This window comes from Seriola aureovittata, chromosome 9 (genome assembly GCF_021018895.1).
Source record: "Seriola aureovittata isolate HTS-2021-v1 ecotype China chromosome 9, ASM2101889v1, whole genome shotgun sequence".
Taxonomy (NCBI): domain Eukaryota; kingdom Metazoa; phylum Chordata; class Actinopteri; order Carangiformes; family Carangidae; genus Seriola; species Seriola aureovittata.
The window spans coordinates 18,032,512-18,052,553 of NC_079372.1; the positions used below are offsets into that span (position 1 = coordinate 18,032,512).

The window sequence follows — 20,042 nt, forward strand, 5'->3', positions numbered from 1 at the left end:
CTTGGAGGCTTACAGTGAACTAAGCTGGCAGACCAAGATAAGCCTGTTTTTAAATAACATTTGTTTTGTTTTTTTTCTTCAGAGTTGAGGAAGAAAAATGAAAATATACACATTCAAACAGACACAGCCAGAGAAAAGCAAGGATCTCGTGGCTTGTACCACAAAAAAGCAGTGGAAAAAAAGACTGTGTAAAAATGCAAAGGTTAGTTTAGGTTTCTACCTTGTTTATGTGGGAACTTAAGTTGCTCCATTTGGCAAAGTGTTGTTTACATGATGAAAAGGGAGAAACAGAAGTTAATTTCTGTCCACATCTTCTGCATGAACTTGATATTATTTGTTGTACTCAAATTGTCTGCTTGATCATAATTTCCTCAAGTGTTTTCACACTAAGCTTTCATTGCCAATCATCTGACACCAAAAGGAACAAACAGAAAGTCTCAACTTACCGACATTTATTATCATATTCTTGTCATTTTAATCTAGAGTCTGATCTTAAAATCAAGTTAACTTGGTTTAAAAAACGAGTTAAAACAATAATTACAGTGACGGACACAAGAACATGTCTGAAGCAAGTCCTGGCTCTGTCGTCCTTGCACCACTTCTGGACTGAAATTTCACTTAACTGGCTTAAGAAAAACCAAGCTCTAATTACATGTCAGTCCTCTTTTACATTTGCTGTCACTGTACTCAATCAGACCTCCAACAGCACAACCCCCACACACCCCCAGTCTCTGCTCTCCCACTCACATCCACCCTAGAAACTGAGTGGGAACCTGTGGGGTCCATCATCCAGTTATCACTCTCCAGAGTTTTTTTTCACACTTGCATTGCTGACTGTATGACATGTTAATACTGTACTTGGCAGACCTCATTGTACTAATGCCTTGTTACATTTTTTTGGATGAGAAGGCTATTTACTTCCAATGAGTTAAAATCTCTGAAAATTGGCTTTTGGTTTTAATGACAACTTCCACTTGGAAAATGGAGCTACTGTGAACCTCTAATGAAAATGTTTTTTTTTTTTTGGTGGATTCATCAACTGGGATTCCTCAAGAATCTACTTCACACCTTTACTTACACCTTCATTAATTCATTTTTCCTCCTAACATTAAAGGAATTAATGAAGCAGGTTCTTTGCCAGCTGACCCCTTGCTTGGTTTGACATTTCGGGAAATACAGTTATTGTCTTTCTTGTCAAGAGGGAGATAAGAGGATCAATACCACTTCCATGTTTGTAGGCTAAATACCGAGCAGCAAGACGTGGTTGCTTAGCTTAGCATGCTGTACCACTGTATGCTAGTTTTCCAGCCGAAGACAGAGTGAATATTTGAGTTACATTTCTCAGGTGGGCAATATTATGACTGAATGCTGCTGTCTGCCGGGTGTGTAAATGGGCAGTTGTTTGCTAACACGTTGGCCAACTTTAAAAGAGCTATTTGTAAGTTTTGCTATTTTGCTTAATAACCAACGTTAGCATTAACAGCTGTTTACCTACCTGTCTAGAAGAAACGTTGTAAGGTCAGCATCAAACTTAATTCCTTTACTCGCCAAGAGCTGTCTCCAGCCGTGGAAAGCAACACCGATGTTAACTCTTTTACTGCCCATCTTGTCACTTTCTGATAGCGACTCACTGTAGCCTCCAATCTGCCCTGAAGGCGTAGCACTGCTCAGAGGGCGTATTATAACCCCTTTTCTTGTAAAACGAACTATGGCCAAAGTTCTTGTCAAGCGATAATCACCACCACCTGTTTCCGACAACAGACCACTTTCCGCGGCAGAGAAAACGTATTAGCCCCTTTAAAGCTGCATGACCTTTCTTTGCAGCTGGAGCCTAAATCCATACAGTGACACACATAGGGCCTACTGCTACATTACTACTACATAAATGTACAAGTTGTTGACGTTACCTTCTCAGGGACAGTTAGAAAGTAGTAATCCGGTCTGTATCCAGTTCAGAAAAGGGCTCCTACATCACAATACCACCTTCACTGTTTTGACTGACAAGTGATCTCTGCCAAGTCTAGTCCAAAAATACCACAGTAATGAATCACCATGGGGGTTTAAAATCAGGTCCTGCAAACAGAGGGACAACTGCTCAGCTCACAATGCCACCCTGCTGCCGGAAAGACTAGCTTTAAATTGGATTTCAGTCTAATCCTTGCCCTGTCTTTGTCCCCCTGTCCTTGCTTTATTCAGATTCTTGAGGGTTGACTTCTAAATTGCCTGTATTGGAGTGACAGAGTGACAGAGGGGTCTTCATAAAGCCAGTGATAAGCTAGTCAGACAAGACTGAACTGCAGTGTGAGCTTTATAATCAATGCCAGTGAATTTCCATCGGAAGAAAGGTGGACCGAGGTTATGCTAACAGTCTGATGTTTGTTAGTAGAGCTGGTGAGCCAGTTCCTCCTCACTATTAACCCCGGGGGTTTATCGATTTCTTGTTGCAGGGACATGTTCGCACACATTCACAGGGGTGTGTATGCACGCTCATGTCCGCAATAACACACACTCACAGAGTGAAACACACTAATACACACACAAGCTAGCTGTCACCCATGTTGACATCTTGGCATTCCTTTGGGTCACCTGGGCAGTGGAGACTTGTTCTACAGTAGAGCTGTCAATGCCTGGACAACTGGCTTGGGTAAGTGGCTGCGCTGCTGCAATGTAGTCAATAAAATCCCCTGCTATTTAACAAGTCCTAGCAACAGAGCCGGGTCAAATGCCTTTTCATCTTCTCACAGCTTTTGTTCTAGCGAGGCCGGATCGATGGTACAAAGCTGTTGATATGCGAGCAATGGACCCGCACAAACGTATATGAAAGGAGGGAACGATCATATGCTCATTTAATTCTGGTCAATGTGGATACAGGCACAGATAAAGCAGCAAGTCCTAATTAAGAGGTTAGTCTTTTATCTAACGCTCAGTAAAACATGCCAACATGTGTCGACCCAAATTAAATAAGCCTGTTACACATTTTAAGGCAAAAATCATAAAGCTTCAATACCTAATCAGTACTTGAAGCAGCTATAAGCTGAAATTCTGATTAAAACCTCTGATCATATCTCCCAGATTTGTTTCATGTGAACAGTGTTTAGAAGACAGATAAGACTGACTGTGCAATGTTATCTATAAGTAGCCCCCTTTGTGTTTTATCCAATAAAGCTCCAAAGAGAGCAGAAATAGAAAGATGCATACATCATTAAAGTATGATGCAGATGAGCCAAATAATCAAACATCAACTCAACAGGGGACTCATTATAGGATATTATTTCATCTCATCACAGTGACGTCCGACAGCAGAAAGTCTGCGAGTCTCAACCCTCAGTTTAATTAAAGCAGGTCACATTCACTGAAAATTGGACCAACAACTATTGCCACAAAATCAACATCAACAAACAGAAGTGTTTCTAACGAGATGATGGCTGGTCTCTGAACGGGAGCAACAGCAAACGGGCAGCCTGGAAATGAGAGCCCTTCCTGGGGGCCGGAGCGTGGGCTGGTCCCCTCCCATGAGTGCTTCTTTTCACTGCATAGATTTCAACCCTTTCATATTGTAATGGTCATGATGGCCTGAGGCTGGGGCGCAAACCTTTTAGCTGTGTGGGACGCATTATTTCTGACACAATAGGCACAATCTCTCTCTTGTTCGCTAACACTCTGCTTTATATCTCTCTTTCCCTCTTCATGCCTCCTTCTTCTCAGTTGTCTTTTTCCCTCTCAAGCTCTCAGGGAATGCAAGTTTTCTTCCTTGTCCCACTCTTCCCTCCAGCGCTCTCCCTCCTGTTTGTTTCTCTTCCTCTCTTTAAAGATGAATTATTCCTCCGCCCGCATGCTGAATTAAACTATTCCAAACCTCTTTTTTAATGCAAATTTCTAATATTGTAACAGCGTATGTAAATAGCTTGCAGTGCAATTTGCGGTGCCAAGTCTGTGCCTTCTGTCTCTACATGCTCCTTCTGACTGTGCGTGCACCTGTTTGTGTGTGCTTGCATGAGAATGTGTGTGGATGGTGATGCCGGTGCTGGATCCACCATTAGGCTGTATTAAGTTGCACACCGGTCTGTCTGGGCGCTTGCCTGCAGGCTGCTCTGCTTGTGCATCTGTGCCGATGCTGTACGTCTGTGCGTCTGCTGTTGCAGGGTCTGAGCTACACTTTCACACCCGCCCCATCGCGCCTACGCGGAGAACTCCATTATCTGCCACTGAACATTGCGACTCCTGCGCTCGGCTTTCTACGTGCGGGGTCAAAGATTTAGAGGTGAAAGGTGACGGCAGAGGGGGAGTAGTGTATAATATGTGAGTTTATGTTACAGCTGCTGCGGTAATAACTGCACTGTAGCTGTACAGTCCTGCAGGGTCCTGAGGGGGCCAGCCAAGCCAACATCAAAGGCTTAAACAGCAGTGTGCCTGTTTATGCAGCAACGGGAGGAGGGCAAGGTGGGCTGGCTAATCAGAGGTACAGACCATAAACACACACACACACACACACACACACACATACACACACACACACTGAAACACCTCCTATATGCACACAAATATGCACAGACACTACAGTGCTAACTCATAGACCGAAAACTCCTGTTCACGCACACACATTTCACAAAATGAATCAGAGCCATTGAACTAGGCCTGGAGGCCCCGAGAAGTGGCCCAGGTGAGCTCTCTCCCTCTCTCCAAGCCCACTCCATTATGACCATCACCACACAGACACCCCGGCTAGAGCTAATTAACGGCCTATTACTATGCAGATATATGCAGGGCCAAGAGCAGAGCGCAGGCAATAAATGGGCTTGATGAACGATAGCGGGGCAAGTAGAGGGAAAAGGGTGGAGGGGAGGGTAGAGTGAGCTAATAGCAGTTGGGTGGGGGGAGGGGGGGAGAAAGTGGTAAAGTGAGGAATGGGAGAGAAGAAAAAGTAAGAGAAGGTGGGAAGGCAGAGAAGGAGATGAGAGCCACGGGGCTAGAGGGAGGGAGTCAGGGAAGGATGGTGACATGAAAGACAGTGAAAGCAGGACAAGTGCACTTTCCACTGCTAATTACAAGTTTTCTTTTAATACTGGTGATCAGGAATTAACGCTGCTTGTCATAGTTAGAGTTTTAAACTCTCAGTGTGGGAACTTTTCCAGCCATCCTTCATTAAAACTGAGGGACTTTATCGTGTTTTGAAGAGAAGAAGCAGAGGCTAAATGCAGCTCCTGAGCCCATAGTGTTTTAAATTCATTATTGTCTGTCTGTTGTCCTAATCTGTGTGGTTCTTCAGATGTTGAAATATGAAAAACATCAACTCAAACAAGACAAAAAAGGACTTTAAAGACAGTTTTTAAGTCCTTACCTACTATTTGGATTTTACTTTTACTACTACTCTTTTACAAGAAACAAAGAAAACGAAAAAAAAAAGACGGAAAGACAGACAGAACAATTCAAGAATAAATGGACAGAAAAATGTCCAATCAATCTTTGGACATAGTGTATTGTATGTCACATTTCCACAGACAGGAAAAAAAAGAGAAACCATTCATAGACATATTTACTAGTGACAGTCATCCTCAGAAATACATTTTTTTATTTTAGGATGTTTTCAAACGATGTAAACATTAGGTGAAGAAATAATGCTGTCATCAATCTACATTTGGCAAGAGAAGAAGAGATCCACTTTGAGTTTGCCACAGATTCATTTTTATTTGGGGTGTATCGACACAGTGCAGACACCTAAGTGTGAGATCCGAGTCTGCGGCAGGTGGAACAGACCAGAGAGAGAGAGAGAGAGAGAGAGAGAGAGAGGAGAGAGAGAGAGAGAGAGAGAGAATCCCACTCAGCGACTTCAGCGGATGAGCCAAGAGTCATTTAGGGAATGACATTTTATTTATTTTCATTTAACCTTTATTTAACAAGGCAGGTCAATTAAAGAACAACATTCTTCATTCATTATCAGGCTGATCTCACTGCTGTGCGGCCTCTCTCTCTCTCCCTCCACTCCCTCCCTCCTCTGTTTGGAGAAGTTCAACGGAAAGATCTTTGTCACTAAAAGACGAAACCACCAACAAGGCTGAACAGTGTTGCGGAAAATATTTGCAATTTGCGATTTCTCTGACTAATGTTAGAGTTGAAACTCTAAGCCTGTTTGTAGTCTATTGCATGGCATCGAATCAGAGAAGCCTGAATCGAGCACAATCACAAATGTATCTTGTGTGTACATATAAATATTCAGTCTTATTTCAGTTTGTCCTCTATTAAAAAATCTGTACAAGTTTTTTTTTTTAAACGCTAATTTGTCAAAACCTATTAGTGTACATGATTTGCTGATCAGTGACTTCGGATAATGTAGTAGCTCTGAATAGCTTTGATATCTGACTGACAACCACTGTTGATGCTGTTGGCAACTCTGCATTTGAGCTAACGTTAGCGGAGCCAACTTAGCAATTTTCTTACTCGATTTGGCAACTTTTAAGACCCTTTTTGCTTTTTTTTTTAAAGAGGCTAGCAAAAAATCCACCCACTTTTTGTGCTGACATGAGCCTCTCTCTGCCAATGAATATATAATTTGACAATTTACCTCCATTTTATTCCTTCATTCTTAGTTGTCTTTTCCCTCTTTAGCTCTCAGGGAATGTATGTTTTATTCCTCCTCCTGCACACTCTATGAAACTATTCCAAACCTCTTTTTTAATGCAAATTTCTAATATTGTAAGAGCAAATGTAAATGGTTTGCAGTGTAATTCATTCATTCAATTTAGTTCACGATAAAGTGAGTTAAGCTTTGACTTCATTTTGTAAAGATCTTTTAAATCTTGTACACTCTTTATGTTGTAGAAATTATGTGCACAACATGAGTTTCCTGAGTTTCCCTCTCAATAGAAAAAACTGAGATCCAGCTGAGAGTTGTTCTTACAGCCAGCAAAACAGCTTCCACCTCTATAACTCTCTTTAAGATATGTTACCGTACAAATAATATTTAATCAACTGAAGTAATATTGCAGATGTTAAAAAAAGACTTAAGCCTATGATTGAGTACAATTTAGATCAATTTAAATAAACTACTCTCTTCAAAAAATTAGAATAAAGAAGACTGTGAAGAGTATGTGTGTGTGTGTGTGTGTGTGTGTGTGTGTGTGTGTGTGTGTGTGTGTGGTCTCTCTTTCCTTCCTCACTTGATCGTCTTTGTTAAATAAGAGATTCAGTCGCACACAAAAACAAAAAAATACCTAAAAACAATTTTCAAACCAGTGGTGACTCACTCAGTACTTTATTTACATTAGCGTTAAAATTCATTTCTAAGGAACACAGCTGACTCGTTTAAGCCTCCATAGCTTGGTTGCCCTTCCAGGTCTTGCATGGTTGGAAATCAATTTATTATTTCAGTCACCAGTGGTCCCTTCATTGCTTGAGATTTAATTAAGTAATTGATTTGTTAAAAAGCTTGAATACATTGAATAATGAATTAGCAGAGGTTACACACTCTTCTCTCCATTTCCCATTATAGGAGTTATTTTCAAGCCAATATTTCACCTCTATTACTTTTGGTAAAGAACCACAATCAGCCGTCTATTGATCACCGCTTTCCACCGATCTGCAACTTACTGCGTGTGTAATATCATTGTGTATTCAAAATAGCGTTCAAGCTGTTTAACTAGAAGAAAATGACAGTAAAGCAACGAGAATAGTTCTCTTCCACTTCTAGTCCAACTGTATTTGTACTTTTACTTTTGAAATTGGTAAAAAAAACAACAACTTACGATTGGTGGACGCTGCAGTTGTAGAACACAAAGTCCACGCTGGCAAACTTCTTTCCCGTCTCCTTCGACTTCAGATACAACTTTATTACACGTTGATCACCTACGAGGAGACACAAAATATCCAATTATCAGTACTTTTTTGTCTACAGTCTTCCTGTACTTCCATAGTGCACAACAGATAATATCATCTACAATTAGTGTGTGGCCAATCCAATGTATTCTGAAGTGTTAACAGATTAATTTTATGTGTTTCTTATCAATTCCTGCTTAGCTGGTATTCGGGAGCCACAGTGTTTGTGGAGCCTTTAGCTATTTATGGGTTTTGTTCAGTAGGTTTGTGAATCAGCAGTTTCTAATTTTGATAATCACAAAGTAGTGGGTGCATTTTAAGAGCACAGTTGAATGCACTGGTTGAACAAAGCAAACTAACCTGCTCCAAAATGTGAATATATATATATATATATATATATATATATATATATATACACACACAGTATATAAACTTTTTTTTTTTTTTTTTTTTACAGAAAGTCTAACTTGCAGACCACCAGGACTCATTCATTGCCTCAGATATATGGAGTCCCGAAGTAATAGCAATAAATGAATAAGTAATTATAAAACAGTAATATGAGCAAATTGCTTTGTCACATTTCATGCCAGTGGTGTTGTCGCCCTCTCACCTCTCAGCCTATCACGTGGCTCCTGCCTCTTCAGCTAGCAGTGGTGACTGTTGACATCACCACTGTCATAACAGTTCAGCATTAAATAAATCAGTGTGAAATAAAAGTGTCACATGCAGAAAAGAGGCCAAATGTCTATTTTTATGAGGGATAGGAAAAAAAGAGACTCATAATAATGAGCCGAGTTTTACACATTTTACACAATTTATTCTTATTAATATTTACTTCATAAGGTTTTTTATTTATTAAATATTAAACACTTTGAGATTCTACAGATTTTGCTGGTTTTGAATTTATTCACATTTCCTTCAGGTAGTCAGATATCTGGGAACTTTTTTTTTTACCCTGGTCTCGTGTGATGGGGGCAACGTCTTTTGTAGAGGGGGACAGGCAGAAGATGCGTCCACCGTAGATGCGTCCTTCCGTCTCTACATAGTCCTCAAAGGAGCAGTTGACTCCAGCAGACAGACTGGGCACATTCTGGGTCTGAAGCACCAACTAGGATGAGGAGGAGGAGGAGGAGGAGGGGAAGCAGAAAGGTGAGGGACAACATAAATTTACACTGATATACTTCAATAGTAATGCAATAAACAAGATTTCTACTGCCCCACAGCAAAAAAATGCTGCTCAGATATTTGGCTCAAAACTCACTTGTCAGCTCGTTCTCAAAATGACGGACAGATTGCCAGTGATGACACAAGAACAAGCTTTATTTAATCTCATTTCACATCTATCTTGCTCACTTCTCCCGTCCGTCTTTCTTTCTCCCACTTCCCTGTCACACACATACACACGAACACAATACACACGCTCTGACACATCTAAACATGCATACACTAACACACCAACACACTTTACCTGCACTTCTGACATGGTGACGGAGACGGTGTCAGGTTGGACGGAGAGCCGGACGCACTGCTCCACTCTGGTAGTGAAGCGCTGCGGTTCCTCTGCTCGCTCACAGTGATCCTTCCTTGAACATCTGGAGAAGGAGGACGCACCACAGTCACGTCTCAGTTCAAAAGCCTTGGAGATAATGTTTCATTCCGATCACACCAATCCTGGTACTGGTTGTCCTTTTTTTTTTTTTTTTTTTTTTTCTTTTTAGGTAAAATACATGTTGATCAGTGTTTGGTCAAAATGTGGCGCTGGCAGCCTCAGCTGTTTCTCACCTCACCTTATATTCCGGGCTGTTTAGAGTGCAGGCATCACTGAATTAGTGATGTACGGTATTTATTGACAAACTCAAGGATGCTGGTTTCAGGCAGAGATTCTGTTTATTGGTGGGTGCATAGATGCATGGAAATTAGAGGTAAATTAGAAAGGTACGGGAGACTGAGGATGTTTGCAACACTTGCATTTTTCAAAACTATTTGGACTAGACCAACCAAACTTTAATATATTAAACTTACATCCGTCTGCTAATTACCCATACCACTTAAAGATGATTACACATGACGTATCATTCATCATTGACCCCAACCCTCGGGACAGTTGCACCACTGATCAGGGACATTTGCAACATATTAAAAACACATGAAATTTCACTGATTAACTTTTGCTCTTTGTCTCAATAAGGAGGATGAGGAGAACATGAGACAAAATAATTCCAAAAATAAACTTGTTTGTATTTTCTTATGCGTCAAAATTAGCAATTATTGCTGCATCTGTAGTGCTATTGGAAAATATTACCAGCGTATATGTTGCCTACTTTAAACTAAAGGAGTTTTTTTTTTTTTAAATACTGTTGTGTGGTCAGTTTTGATTTATCTTGAAGACAGTTACAACAACTCCCCCATTCTTCCCTATATATGAACAACCTATGAACTCAAAGGGCTCAACATAGAGGTAAGTGGAATATATTTTGTTAATGGTGACATGATTCAATTGCGTTGGTTCTTCGGATCTTGACATTTGGTATCCTGACAACAATATGTACTTGTAGTCATAATTAATCTATGGTTTATCAATAGTAAAATAATTCTAAATTCTGTCAATCTTAATAACAGATACATTTTAAAAACAAAATCATGGTATAGTGCAGTCAAACATGGAGCCCAGTATGCAAGTGGAGTGAGAAAACAAATAGAATATTTCATTAGTTCAGGTGGAGCACAGAAGTTGGACTCGTATTACCTGATTGGCACCAGCTGCTCGTTCATGCTTTTACCATCATCAGCTGCTTGTAATGACTAGTAACGTCCATTCATATTAATACAGGTGGTAATACCAACAATTGTGGGTGAGTACTCTGCTGATACCTCCATGCCCACCCCATCTGCTGCCACAGCTTTCTCCACCACCCCAACCCCCCCCCCCCCCTTATGTGCTAAGCCTTTGGTATTGTTGACTTCACTAAAGTACGAGTGCTGCGTGTTTGTGAAAATGTTTCCTTCAAGAGCAGATTTTTTTTCCCATCATAACTAACTATATAATTTTGTATAATCCTTAATGCAATGTCTCTCACTGAATTAGCAGAATACATTTATGGAATGACCAGAAAAAAATTTATTTCCTAAGCATCAATTACATCTTTAGGAAATTCAGTTTGTCCAACTTGATGCTGATTGGAGTGTAAAGGGTCAGTATGAATATGAGAAGTGTAAAACAAAGACCAAAGGAACTTCTGAGCTAAGCTGTTTTTATTTTTCCTGTACATGTGAGTAAATGTATATGTATGTCTTTCTCTGACTTCTTGGGAAACATAGCTCTTAGATAAGCAGGTGAACTGTGTGTTCAAACACTTAACACACATGCACTTCCAAACAGGTTTACATAATTGCCTAGTTACTTTGAATTGATGGGAATTCCTCAACTTTGTTCATCGCAGAAACAGATTAGAATTAACCACAGAGCACCCGCTTACCATATCCACTGAGACCACTGCCTGGAATCAACATAGTGAAGAGTGGATGCACTTACACATTATGAAGCACACACCAGCCACAGTGAGGGTCTCCTGATCCCAGACAAGCTCCACAGGAGGTGTACTGCTCGCAGCTCTCCACTGGTACACGTGTAACCTGGAAAATACACACACACACACACCTGGTTAATGTTGCACACAAATCCTGTGTACACCACCTTCAAACAGCTTATACCATAATATAGGCCTAGTATAAACAGGATCTACCGGAGGTGTCCTGTGCCTGGAACATGAGATTAAAGGAACAAGCCCACTGTGACTATCAGAGATAAACAGCTCTGGAGGTGCTGCTTACAAACTCCACACCGCTGCATACAAGTCGAGCTAAAGGGGGGGAGAAGTCGAGGTTTAAACACATGCAAACACACACATGGGTTAAGATTACACCCTCTGACAAACCTCTCTCTGTAATATACGATGTAATGCCCACAGTTCTCCAGTGGATCAGGACAAGCTGATGCAAGACAGAAGTTTATTTTGAAAGATACTAAACAGGATCTAGAAAAAGTAAATTAATCAGGATTCTACACTGAAAACAATCCTAAATGTCTGGACAACGCCCTTTCAAATTAAAACAAACTGGACCTTTTATTCTCTCATTTACTGAACAGATTAACAGCCATACACAGTCCTCTTATTTTCCTAGGATACTGTATGTACTGATAATGTTTCCCTTGTTGCATGTTGAAGAATTTTGAATTACATCTGATAATATGAAAACTGGATTACAAAGGAAAATTAACTTAACCGGTTTTACAAATCAATTTACTTGTAATGAGGAGTACTACTCAGCTTGTGATGTCATGAGGGTTATTCTGAGTTGAGCTTGAACACTACACATTTTTAGCCATGTTAGCATGTACGGCTCTGTGGATGGCAATGTCAGAATTATCCCAACAGCAATTAGCTACATGCTATGCCATGAAATTTTGTACAAACATTTGCATTTTCCCTCGAAGGATGCAGCCCACTGACTTTGGTGATTACCTAACTGTTCCTCCGGCACCACAACAATGTTGGCCACAAACATTCACGTTCACTACAGGATGAACTGTGAGAAAACTGATGGTTGACGCCTCAGTCTTTCATCTAGCACCATTATCAGGTCATAATTTCAATGTGGACGACACTTCGGTTTAATATCTGCAAAACTAATGACATTCCAGTCAGCCTCATCTGTGGTGTGTGTTTAGTGCTAATTATCAAATGTTACCATGCTAACGCACTAAATTAAAGATGCTGAACATGGTAAACATTATATCTCCTGAACATCGGCTTGTTTGCATTGTGATTTGCATGAGCTTGTTAGAATGCTGATATTAGCATTTAGCTCAAAGCTTCACAGAGCTGCTACTGGCAGTAGACTTTAATATTGTGAATTAAAAAGCCTGAGTTACAAACATGGGGCATGGAGTTTGAACGATGCGAGCATTTACCAAGCAGGGAGAGTGTAACGTAAAGACAAAAAAAAAAAAAAGTTTCATTATGGGAAGTCTGGGATCCAGGATCTTTGAAGCTCAACCTGCACTCAGCACTAAAAATCAGGATAGCTCGGCCTCTGCTGCATCAGTTTTGCCAATTATTTTCTTAATCTGCCCCCTGCAGATCCCCCAAATTTATGGATGTGTGATAGAAAATGCAGGAGGATCCTTTGGAGGCCTCCTATGCAGCAAAAAAAAAAAAACATTCTGTCAGGCTGTTTCGCCTTGACTTCCCTATTATACTCTCAGATACATGATATCCCAACAAGTTCCAGCTTTAATTCAGATTTTAAATGCATAATAACATATGTTGTTTATAAAACCTCACAGCTGTTTAGAACAAACTCTATAAATCTCCAAAATCATACATTGAGAATGGCAATTTTCTGTATTATCAGTCATTAGAACATAAGAGGAGCATAGTTGCTTAATGCCTGTGAATTCCTTGCAAAGAATATGCTATTGTACTTAACACCATTAAGATAAACATCGAGGATTACTCCTTTTGTCCGCTAAATCTCTACCGGCTGCCATCTGTGTGTCTGCATGACTAAGATAAGATGAAACTTTAATGATCTCTTTGGGGAAACCATAGAATTTGGGTATTAACAAGGACATCAAACAATGCTGTCCAAATTTACCTGTCTGTTAAACCGCTACCAAAGAAGACCGTGAACATCTTGAGACACGGTGAGACGGACGAGAGTTACCGTTTAAGAAGTCCATTTCCACAGATAGTTGTCTTTGCAGTTATCATTAAACAGACATGTTTTCTGCTGCTGTCTGCAGCTTCACCATCTGCCATCTGTCTGCACAATTACCAGGAAGCACAAGTTGAATTTCACTCAGGCTGTAGAATACTCTAAAGTCACAGAATTCTCCTTTAAGAGAACATTTTGAAATGCTTTAAGCATGGCTGTGCATACTGAAGTTTACTCTGCTCACTCTTAAATCTCCAAAATCTCCAGTGTACATTATCTGCATCCGTATGGCTTATCTCAACTTGCTGGATGCTGTTTGCCAGTGACTGGCAGACAGGAAACCGCCTCAGGCATACACACACACACACACACACGAAGAAACACACACACACCAGCCCACACATTGGTGGAAAATGTGAAAATTATTATTTGAAGCAAATTGAGAGTTTGAAACAAGTTTTCTGGGGCAGTTGTTAAATACTTAAATACATCGCTGACCACGCAAGACAAGCTCACACGCATGAGCACATGCAGGCACACACACCTCCAGCTGCCTGTGTCAGGTGAAGTACGACATCAATAACACTGCAGATGCAGGGGGCACACCAGGTGAGCTGGAAGGTGGTGAGGGTGAATTCTAATGGAAGCTGCAGGCGCAGCAGCATAGAAACCTTCAAAGAGGAAACTCTTCCTTCGTGTACTTTAAAAAAAATAATAATAATTCTCAAACTTCAAACAGTAAATCAGGCTCTTTTCATGCCTCTTGCCCGAACAACCTCTGCATGATTAATCAGATGCATATGATGGTTTTCATGTCACTGTGTTCTTTAAAAATGTCCAGTACCCTTTTGTGTCATCCAAACTCATCATCTTCTTCATTTCCTATTTCTCCTCTAATTCCACCCTCCACTTCCCAAGCTCCTCCCTCCATCAGATGACTCCCACTGATGCTGCCACCCTCCTGCGGAGAACTCTGCTAGGATCTGATCCAGTTGTGTGGCTCAGTGTGAGCAGTCAGCATCAAAACTTTACATTCCAGGCAACGCTTTGCACTCCATTTGTGGCGTGGTGAGACAGTTTGGTTTGTCTGTTAGGGTGCAAGTCAGGTTTCTCTTCTGACATGTATGATTTAGTAGCATTTGGGTCATAGTTGCAAAGAATGCACAACAAATTTAAAATCAGTATCAGATGTATGTTTGCACACAACAAATCACAAAATCTTAGGTAGGTAAAAACACAGAAAGCATGCACTTTTTTGCAAACGAAGAAACTACCGACATATAATATGTATGTAAAGCAAGACGCAAAGTTCTACTGAATTTTTTTTTTTACTCCAGACAGAAACAACTATTATATGGATTGCCATGATATTTTGCACAGACATTCATGGTCCCCATAGGATGAATCCTGACCACTTGAACCTTCCTTTAGCCCCAACATGAGGTTGGCTTTTTTTTTTGTGAAATGTGTCTATATCTACCAAATGGATAGCCACAAAATTGCCAGACAATGATTGTCCCCAGAGGATGAATCCCACTGACTCTGGTGATACCTAAATTATCACCAGCTCAAACATTTCACTGAGTGAATTATCTCAAGGTCTACGAGGCAGATTGCTATAATATTTTCTACAGGAATTCATGGTTCCCAGATGATGTATCGTAATGACTTTAATGATCCCCTGACTTTTCCTCTAGCCCCACCATGAGGTTAACATTTGTGGTTTTCAGTGAAATGTCTCATGGACACATTGCTATGAACTTTGGTTCAGACATTTGTTTTCTACTTATAATGAAGTATAATAGCTCTGGTGATCCGCTAGCTTTTAATCCAGCTCCGTCATCAAGGCCAAATTTTTAATTTGTCTCATACCTTGGTTTAGGACCAAATACCTGCAAAACAATGACATCTCCGTCAGCAAGTCATGTATAGGCTAGCGCTAATTAGCAAATGTTAGCATGCTGACGTGTTAAACTAAAATGGTACGAAAATAACTTGTTGTCATTATGAGCATGTTAGCTGACATTATTTAGCTCAGAGCACAGCTGTGCTTCTGTACAGCCTCACAGGGCTGTATACTCATATTAGCAAAGTCATTCTAATACAGGTAAAGGAAAACCAAAACCAATGGTGATGGAGTTGTATTAGTAAAATTACACTGAATGAAATTGATATTATGATATTTTAGTAACTTTATTAACACAGACCACCCTTTCCAATATATTTCGGCGCCTGTTACTTTTGTGCTTTTGTGGTAGGGATATTGTATAATCCTAATATGATGCTATTTCCAGATATATCCCCTAGACAGCATTCATGCAAACAGCACAGAAGCCTGTTTTATCCTCACACTGTACGTCTCCTCTTATCTTATGGCAGATTCATAGCATGATAATAGTAACCTGTGTCTGATAACTATTATAATGCTACCATTACCAGGCACAGGCCTCTTACAGGACACCAAATAGCAGCAAATTGTAGTCATTACTTGCGCCTGGACAAATACCACGCTAGTAATACAGCCTATCTGATAGAGGGAGGAGAAAAAAAAAAAAACATGTCATCCTCAAGCACAATAACCAGGGAGAGAAGTTTATTCAATGGGGTTTTGTGATAGTGGGGCGGATGATGTATTCCAATAGAACAGTTCAATTATTGAGTTTTAGAAAACAGATAATGGGATGGGAAACGAGAGATGCTCAGCCAAAGACTCTTTGTCTTACTGAGGTGACTGAGGAGTGCGTGTTTGTGTTTGTGTGTGTGTGTGTGTGTGTGTGTGTGTGTGTGTGTGTGTGTGAGACAGTAAGTAAGTGAGAATCACCTACTTATATTAAATATGGCATTTTCATCCCTGGCCTATTTGCGGCTGCAGAGGGAAACACATTCATCTGTGGACAGTGAAGGGAGGGGGTGGTGGGGTGGTGGGGAGAATGAGCAGAAGAGGTGGAGGAAAGAATAAGATCTCAGAGGGAAAAAAATGCCCATTTTAACCATTAGTTTTTAGTCTTCAAACTAATAATGGACAGCATTTGTGGAGAAAGGAAAAAAAAAAAACTTCTGGTGTGATACAGATGCTTTTTCTTTTCTTTTTTGTCATATTTCCAGAGCGGAGGAGAGAGGGAGAGCGGAGGAGATGCTGGGTGGATGTAGGGAGGGGGTTACAAATAAATAACAGCTACAAATGAGCCTCTCTCATTTGGGTCGTGATAGAGAGGCTCTTAATTTGCCTAGTGGCAGATGAGAGGAAAGAAGGGGGTGTGGGTGGAAGGAGGGGGGGGGGGTCGGTATGAGGAATGCAGCGAAGGATGGATGAGAAAGACACACAAATGTAATTGCGACTGATGTTTCTTTCCGCATATGGGGCCCGTGTGGTCCCAGCTAGTTGCAGCTATAGGCCCAGCTGTAATTGTCCCATCTGTATAATATAGAGGGGTGGGGGTGGGGTGGGGGGTGGGGGGGTATAAGGCGCTATCACTACACAATAGGGTGATGGATGGCTTATTCTGCCAGTAAACTGGATTCTGAGACTGCCACACACACGCCCATGTTACCAGCAACATGCACACAGATATGCAATTTGTGGTAACATGCATACATTGATGCAGAAGTATTTGCTCATGCAGCTGCTCTGTGAGTTAATAAACTGCATGAACTTTAACATGTGGCTGTAAATTACAATTCAGTGAACACAGCAGACAGGTACACACACACACACACACACACACACACACACACACACACACACACACACACATACACACACAAACAATGAATTCTGGATGTTATATGACTCTAGGTTCTTATAAGACACACTTTTTCCTCTCTGGAGAATTTTGGATCCTTTAAAATTTTGGTTTTACTTATTTATTTATTTGTCCCTCCAATTTCCCTTCCCTCTCTTCCTTTCCATCTTTGTGCTGTGCTCTCATCTGTCTTGAATTTGGCTGGACACACAGAAAAAACACAGCAAATGAGACCATAGATCACTGGTAAACACCCAACAGACAAAACCATGGAAGAAATAAGACAGCGGGCGCAGAAACAGAGGAGACATATAGACCTTTGTGAAGAAAGAGATTCTCTCCATCATTATCCTGAGAAAGTGCATTCTTGTTTTCATTAGCTCTGTAATCACCAGCAGGTATTTGCCATATTCCTGCAGTTTCTTCATCCCACAGGGAGTGTGATGGAAACCCAACGCCCTACTGACAGTGTATGACCAGCAAAACCTGTAAAGTCTCCTTCTTTAACATGTTTATCTTTGTCATTTCTCCCTTTGTGTCACTCCTGTGCAATACAGATAGCAGGAAGAAATTTTAGTAGATCTGTGTAGATCAGGCTGAGATTACAGTGGGTGTTTACAGTTTAAAACCACATTGTGTATCACTTGATGTAAACATACACCCTTAATATTAGTGAGAATTAAAAAAACGGTGGAGTGTTCCCTTTACGCTAAAGAAGAAGCCATGCTCGCCTGAAAGGAACATTAAGGGACAGTTTTGGGGATATCCACTTTCTTATTCTGAGCAGTTAAAAATGAAGCTACGGCAGAGGCCGGTCAGCTTAGAACGCAGGGGCAAACGGCTAGCTTAGCTTAGCTCTGTTCTGCCTACCAGCACCTGTGAAGCTCATGTTTTACTTCAGAATTTAACCAATAATAATCATAAACTTTATTTATACAGCACTTTTCATACAAGACGTGTAGCTCAAAGTGCTTTACAATAAAAAAAAAAATTGTATTAACAAATTGTACTATATAAAAAAGGAAGATATAAGGACAATGAAAATAAACAATAAAAGGACTGTAGATAAGATAAGTAAATGAAAATAAAAATAGAAACTAGTAAGAACAGTAAAATATGAGAGAATTAATCAAAAGCCAAGTTAAAAAAAGAGGCTTTCAGCTGTAGTTTTAACAAGTACGATGTAACATATCAATTATTGAGCTTTAGAGGTAGAGATGTTTTGACCTTCGAACAGAGGTGATGTTGTAGCTTCATATTTAACAAACAGACACGAGTGGTATCAATCTCGTCATCAAATTATTAAAAGCAAATGCTGAACTGTGGCTTCAAACACACTGTGGTTCATATACAAAATGATCATGTCTGATGTTTGCTCCAAAAAGCAGCATTCAAACATACAAACTTACAAGAAAGATCTAATACATCCCATGTCCATCTCAGCCTTCGCTTATTTACACTCACACACACACACACACACACACACACACACACACACACACACACACACACACACACACCTTCAGAGTCACTCATTTCAGTTCTTTGACAAATCAACTTTAATCCATTCCCTTGCTCGAACCCAAGTCACGCTGTTCCTCTCAGCCACATTAAGACATCTCTCTCTCTCTCCCTCTCCCTCTCTCTCTCGCTGTCCGTCTCTTTGATCGTCTCACAAATCACATTCTGATCAGCCGATCACTCATCTCTGCCTTGACAGACAGACACCTTGAGGCAGGTTTGTGTAAATAAGAAAAGGACTAAGTTATCACGCCATCCACAGTGCAAATATGATTCATATAATAATGATACAACTAAAATAAAATCTGACTAAATTTAAAAAAGGCCTCATGAATTATTTTAAGTTGTAAGCAATCATAAGTTTTGCAGGGATATTTAATAAAAATGTGTTATTTATGTTTGAAATGACAATAAAAATATTTTCATCAAATGTTTTGGAAATTCAACGCTAATTGCCTGAATTGGATTTTGTGCAGAGACGGTATGATGTGCATTTCCCAGTTGTTAAATTGACTACCACCATGAGGAAACTGTAGCTGTGCCCAGGTCTCAAACCCTCACAAGAAAACACCACAACACATGCAGTGGACGCCACACAGACTGTTAATGAGCACAGAAGCAAGAGCTGCTATCAACACTTCTTGCAACACTTCCTCTACTGTTGTCAACTTAAGAAACAGCTTCTATGTCTCAGAAGAAGCCAGGCACAGTGAATGTTTGGTTTATGCAAAAAAAATGTTTTTGGAGGTCAGAGGTGAGTAAAAGGCAAGTATCAGCCTTCATCTTCAGACAGCAGTGGCCCGGGAAGACTTCAATGTCTTTCTCAGAGACACTTCAGAATTTATTTTCACGGCTGCCTTCTGCTTGAAATGACAGTGACTTTAAGCAATAGTCTTAACAATCCTGTCACTTTAATTTCAGTTTGCCAAGGAAAAAACAACTGCTAAGACATGCCATCTCAAAAATCAACTCTGCAATTAGCTGACAGGGCCAAGGGCACTTCCATTAGATTGCTGTATCCTCGTCTCATTATTCTCCCCGTCCCTGTCTTCACTAACATTTTTTGAGCGACTTCAAAGTTGGACAAACACCAAAGAAACTGTTTTAAAAAGGGAGCACACGACAGTCTTTTCTCCCTGACCTCCAAGTGCAGTAAATGCTGAGTGAATTGAATATGAACCCTCTCTGATGCGGTGCCAGGGGTAGGGTTTCTCCACTGTGCAGTACAGTGCAGCTCAGTACATTTCTGTA

The 20,042-nt window shown here is 40.4% G+C and overlaps 1 protein-coding gene across 2 annotated transcripts in view; it reads right to left on the bottom strand.

The window, feature by feature from the left end:
- LOC130175415 (plexin-A1-like) overlaps positions 1 to 20,042 on the bottom strand; it is a 260,949-nt gene that overhangs the window by 106,433 nt on the left and 134,474 nt on the right. For both annotated transcript variants that reach the window (XM_056385882.1, XM_056385881.1), the window contains exons 5-8: positions 11,342 to 11,442; positions 9,278 to 9,401; positions 8,764 to 8,917; positions 7,740 to 7,839 (exon numbers count right to left, since the gene is read on the bottom strand). In XM_056385882.1, coding sequence (XP_056241857.1) covers positions 7,740 to 7,839; positions 8,764 to 8,917; positions 9,278 to 9,401; positions 11,342 to 11,442 — 479 coding nt within the window. The remainder of the gene's footprint in view (positions 1 to 7,739; positions 7,840 to 8,763; positions 8,918 to 9,277; positions 9,402 to 11,341; positions 11,443 to 20,042) is intronic.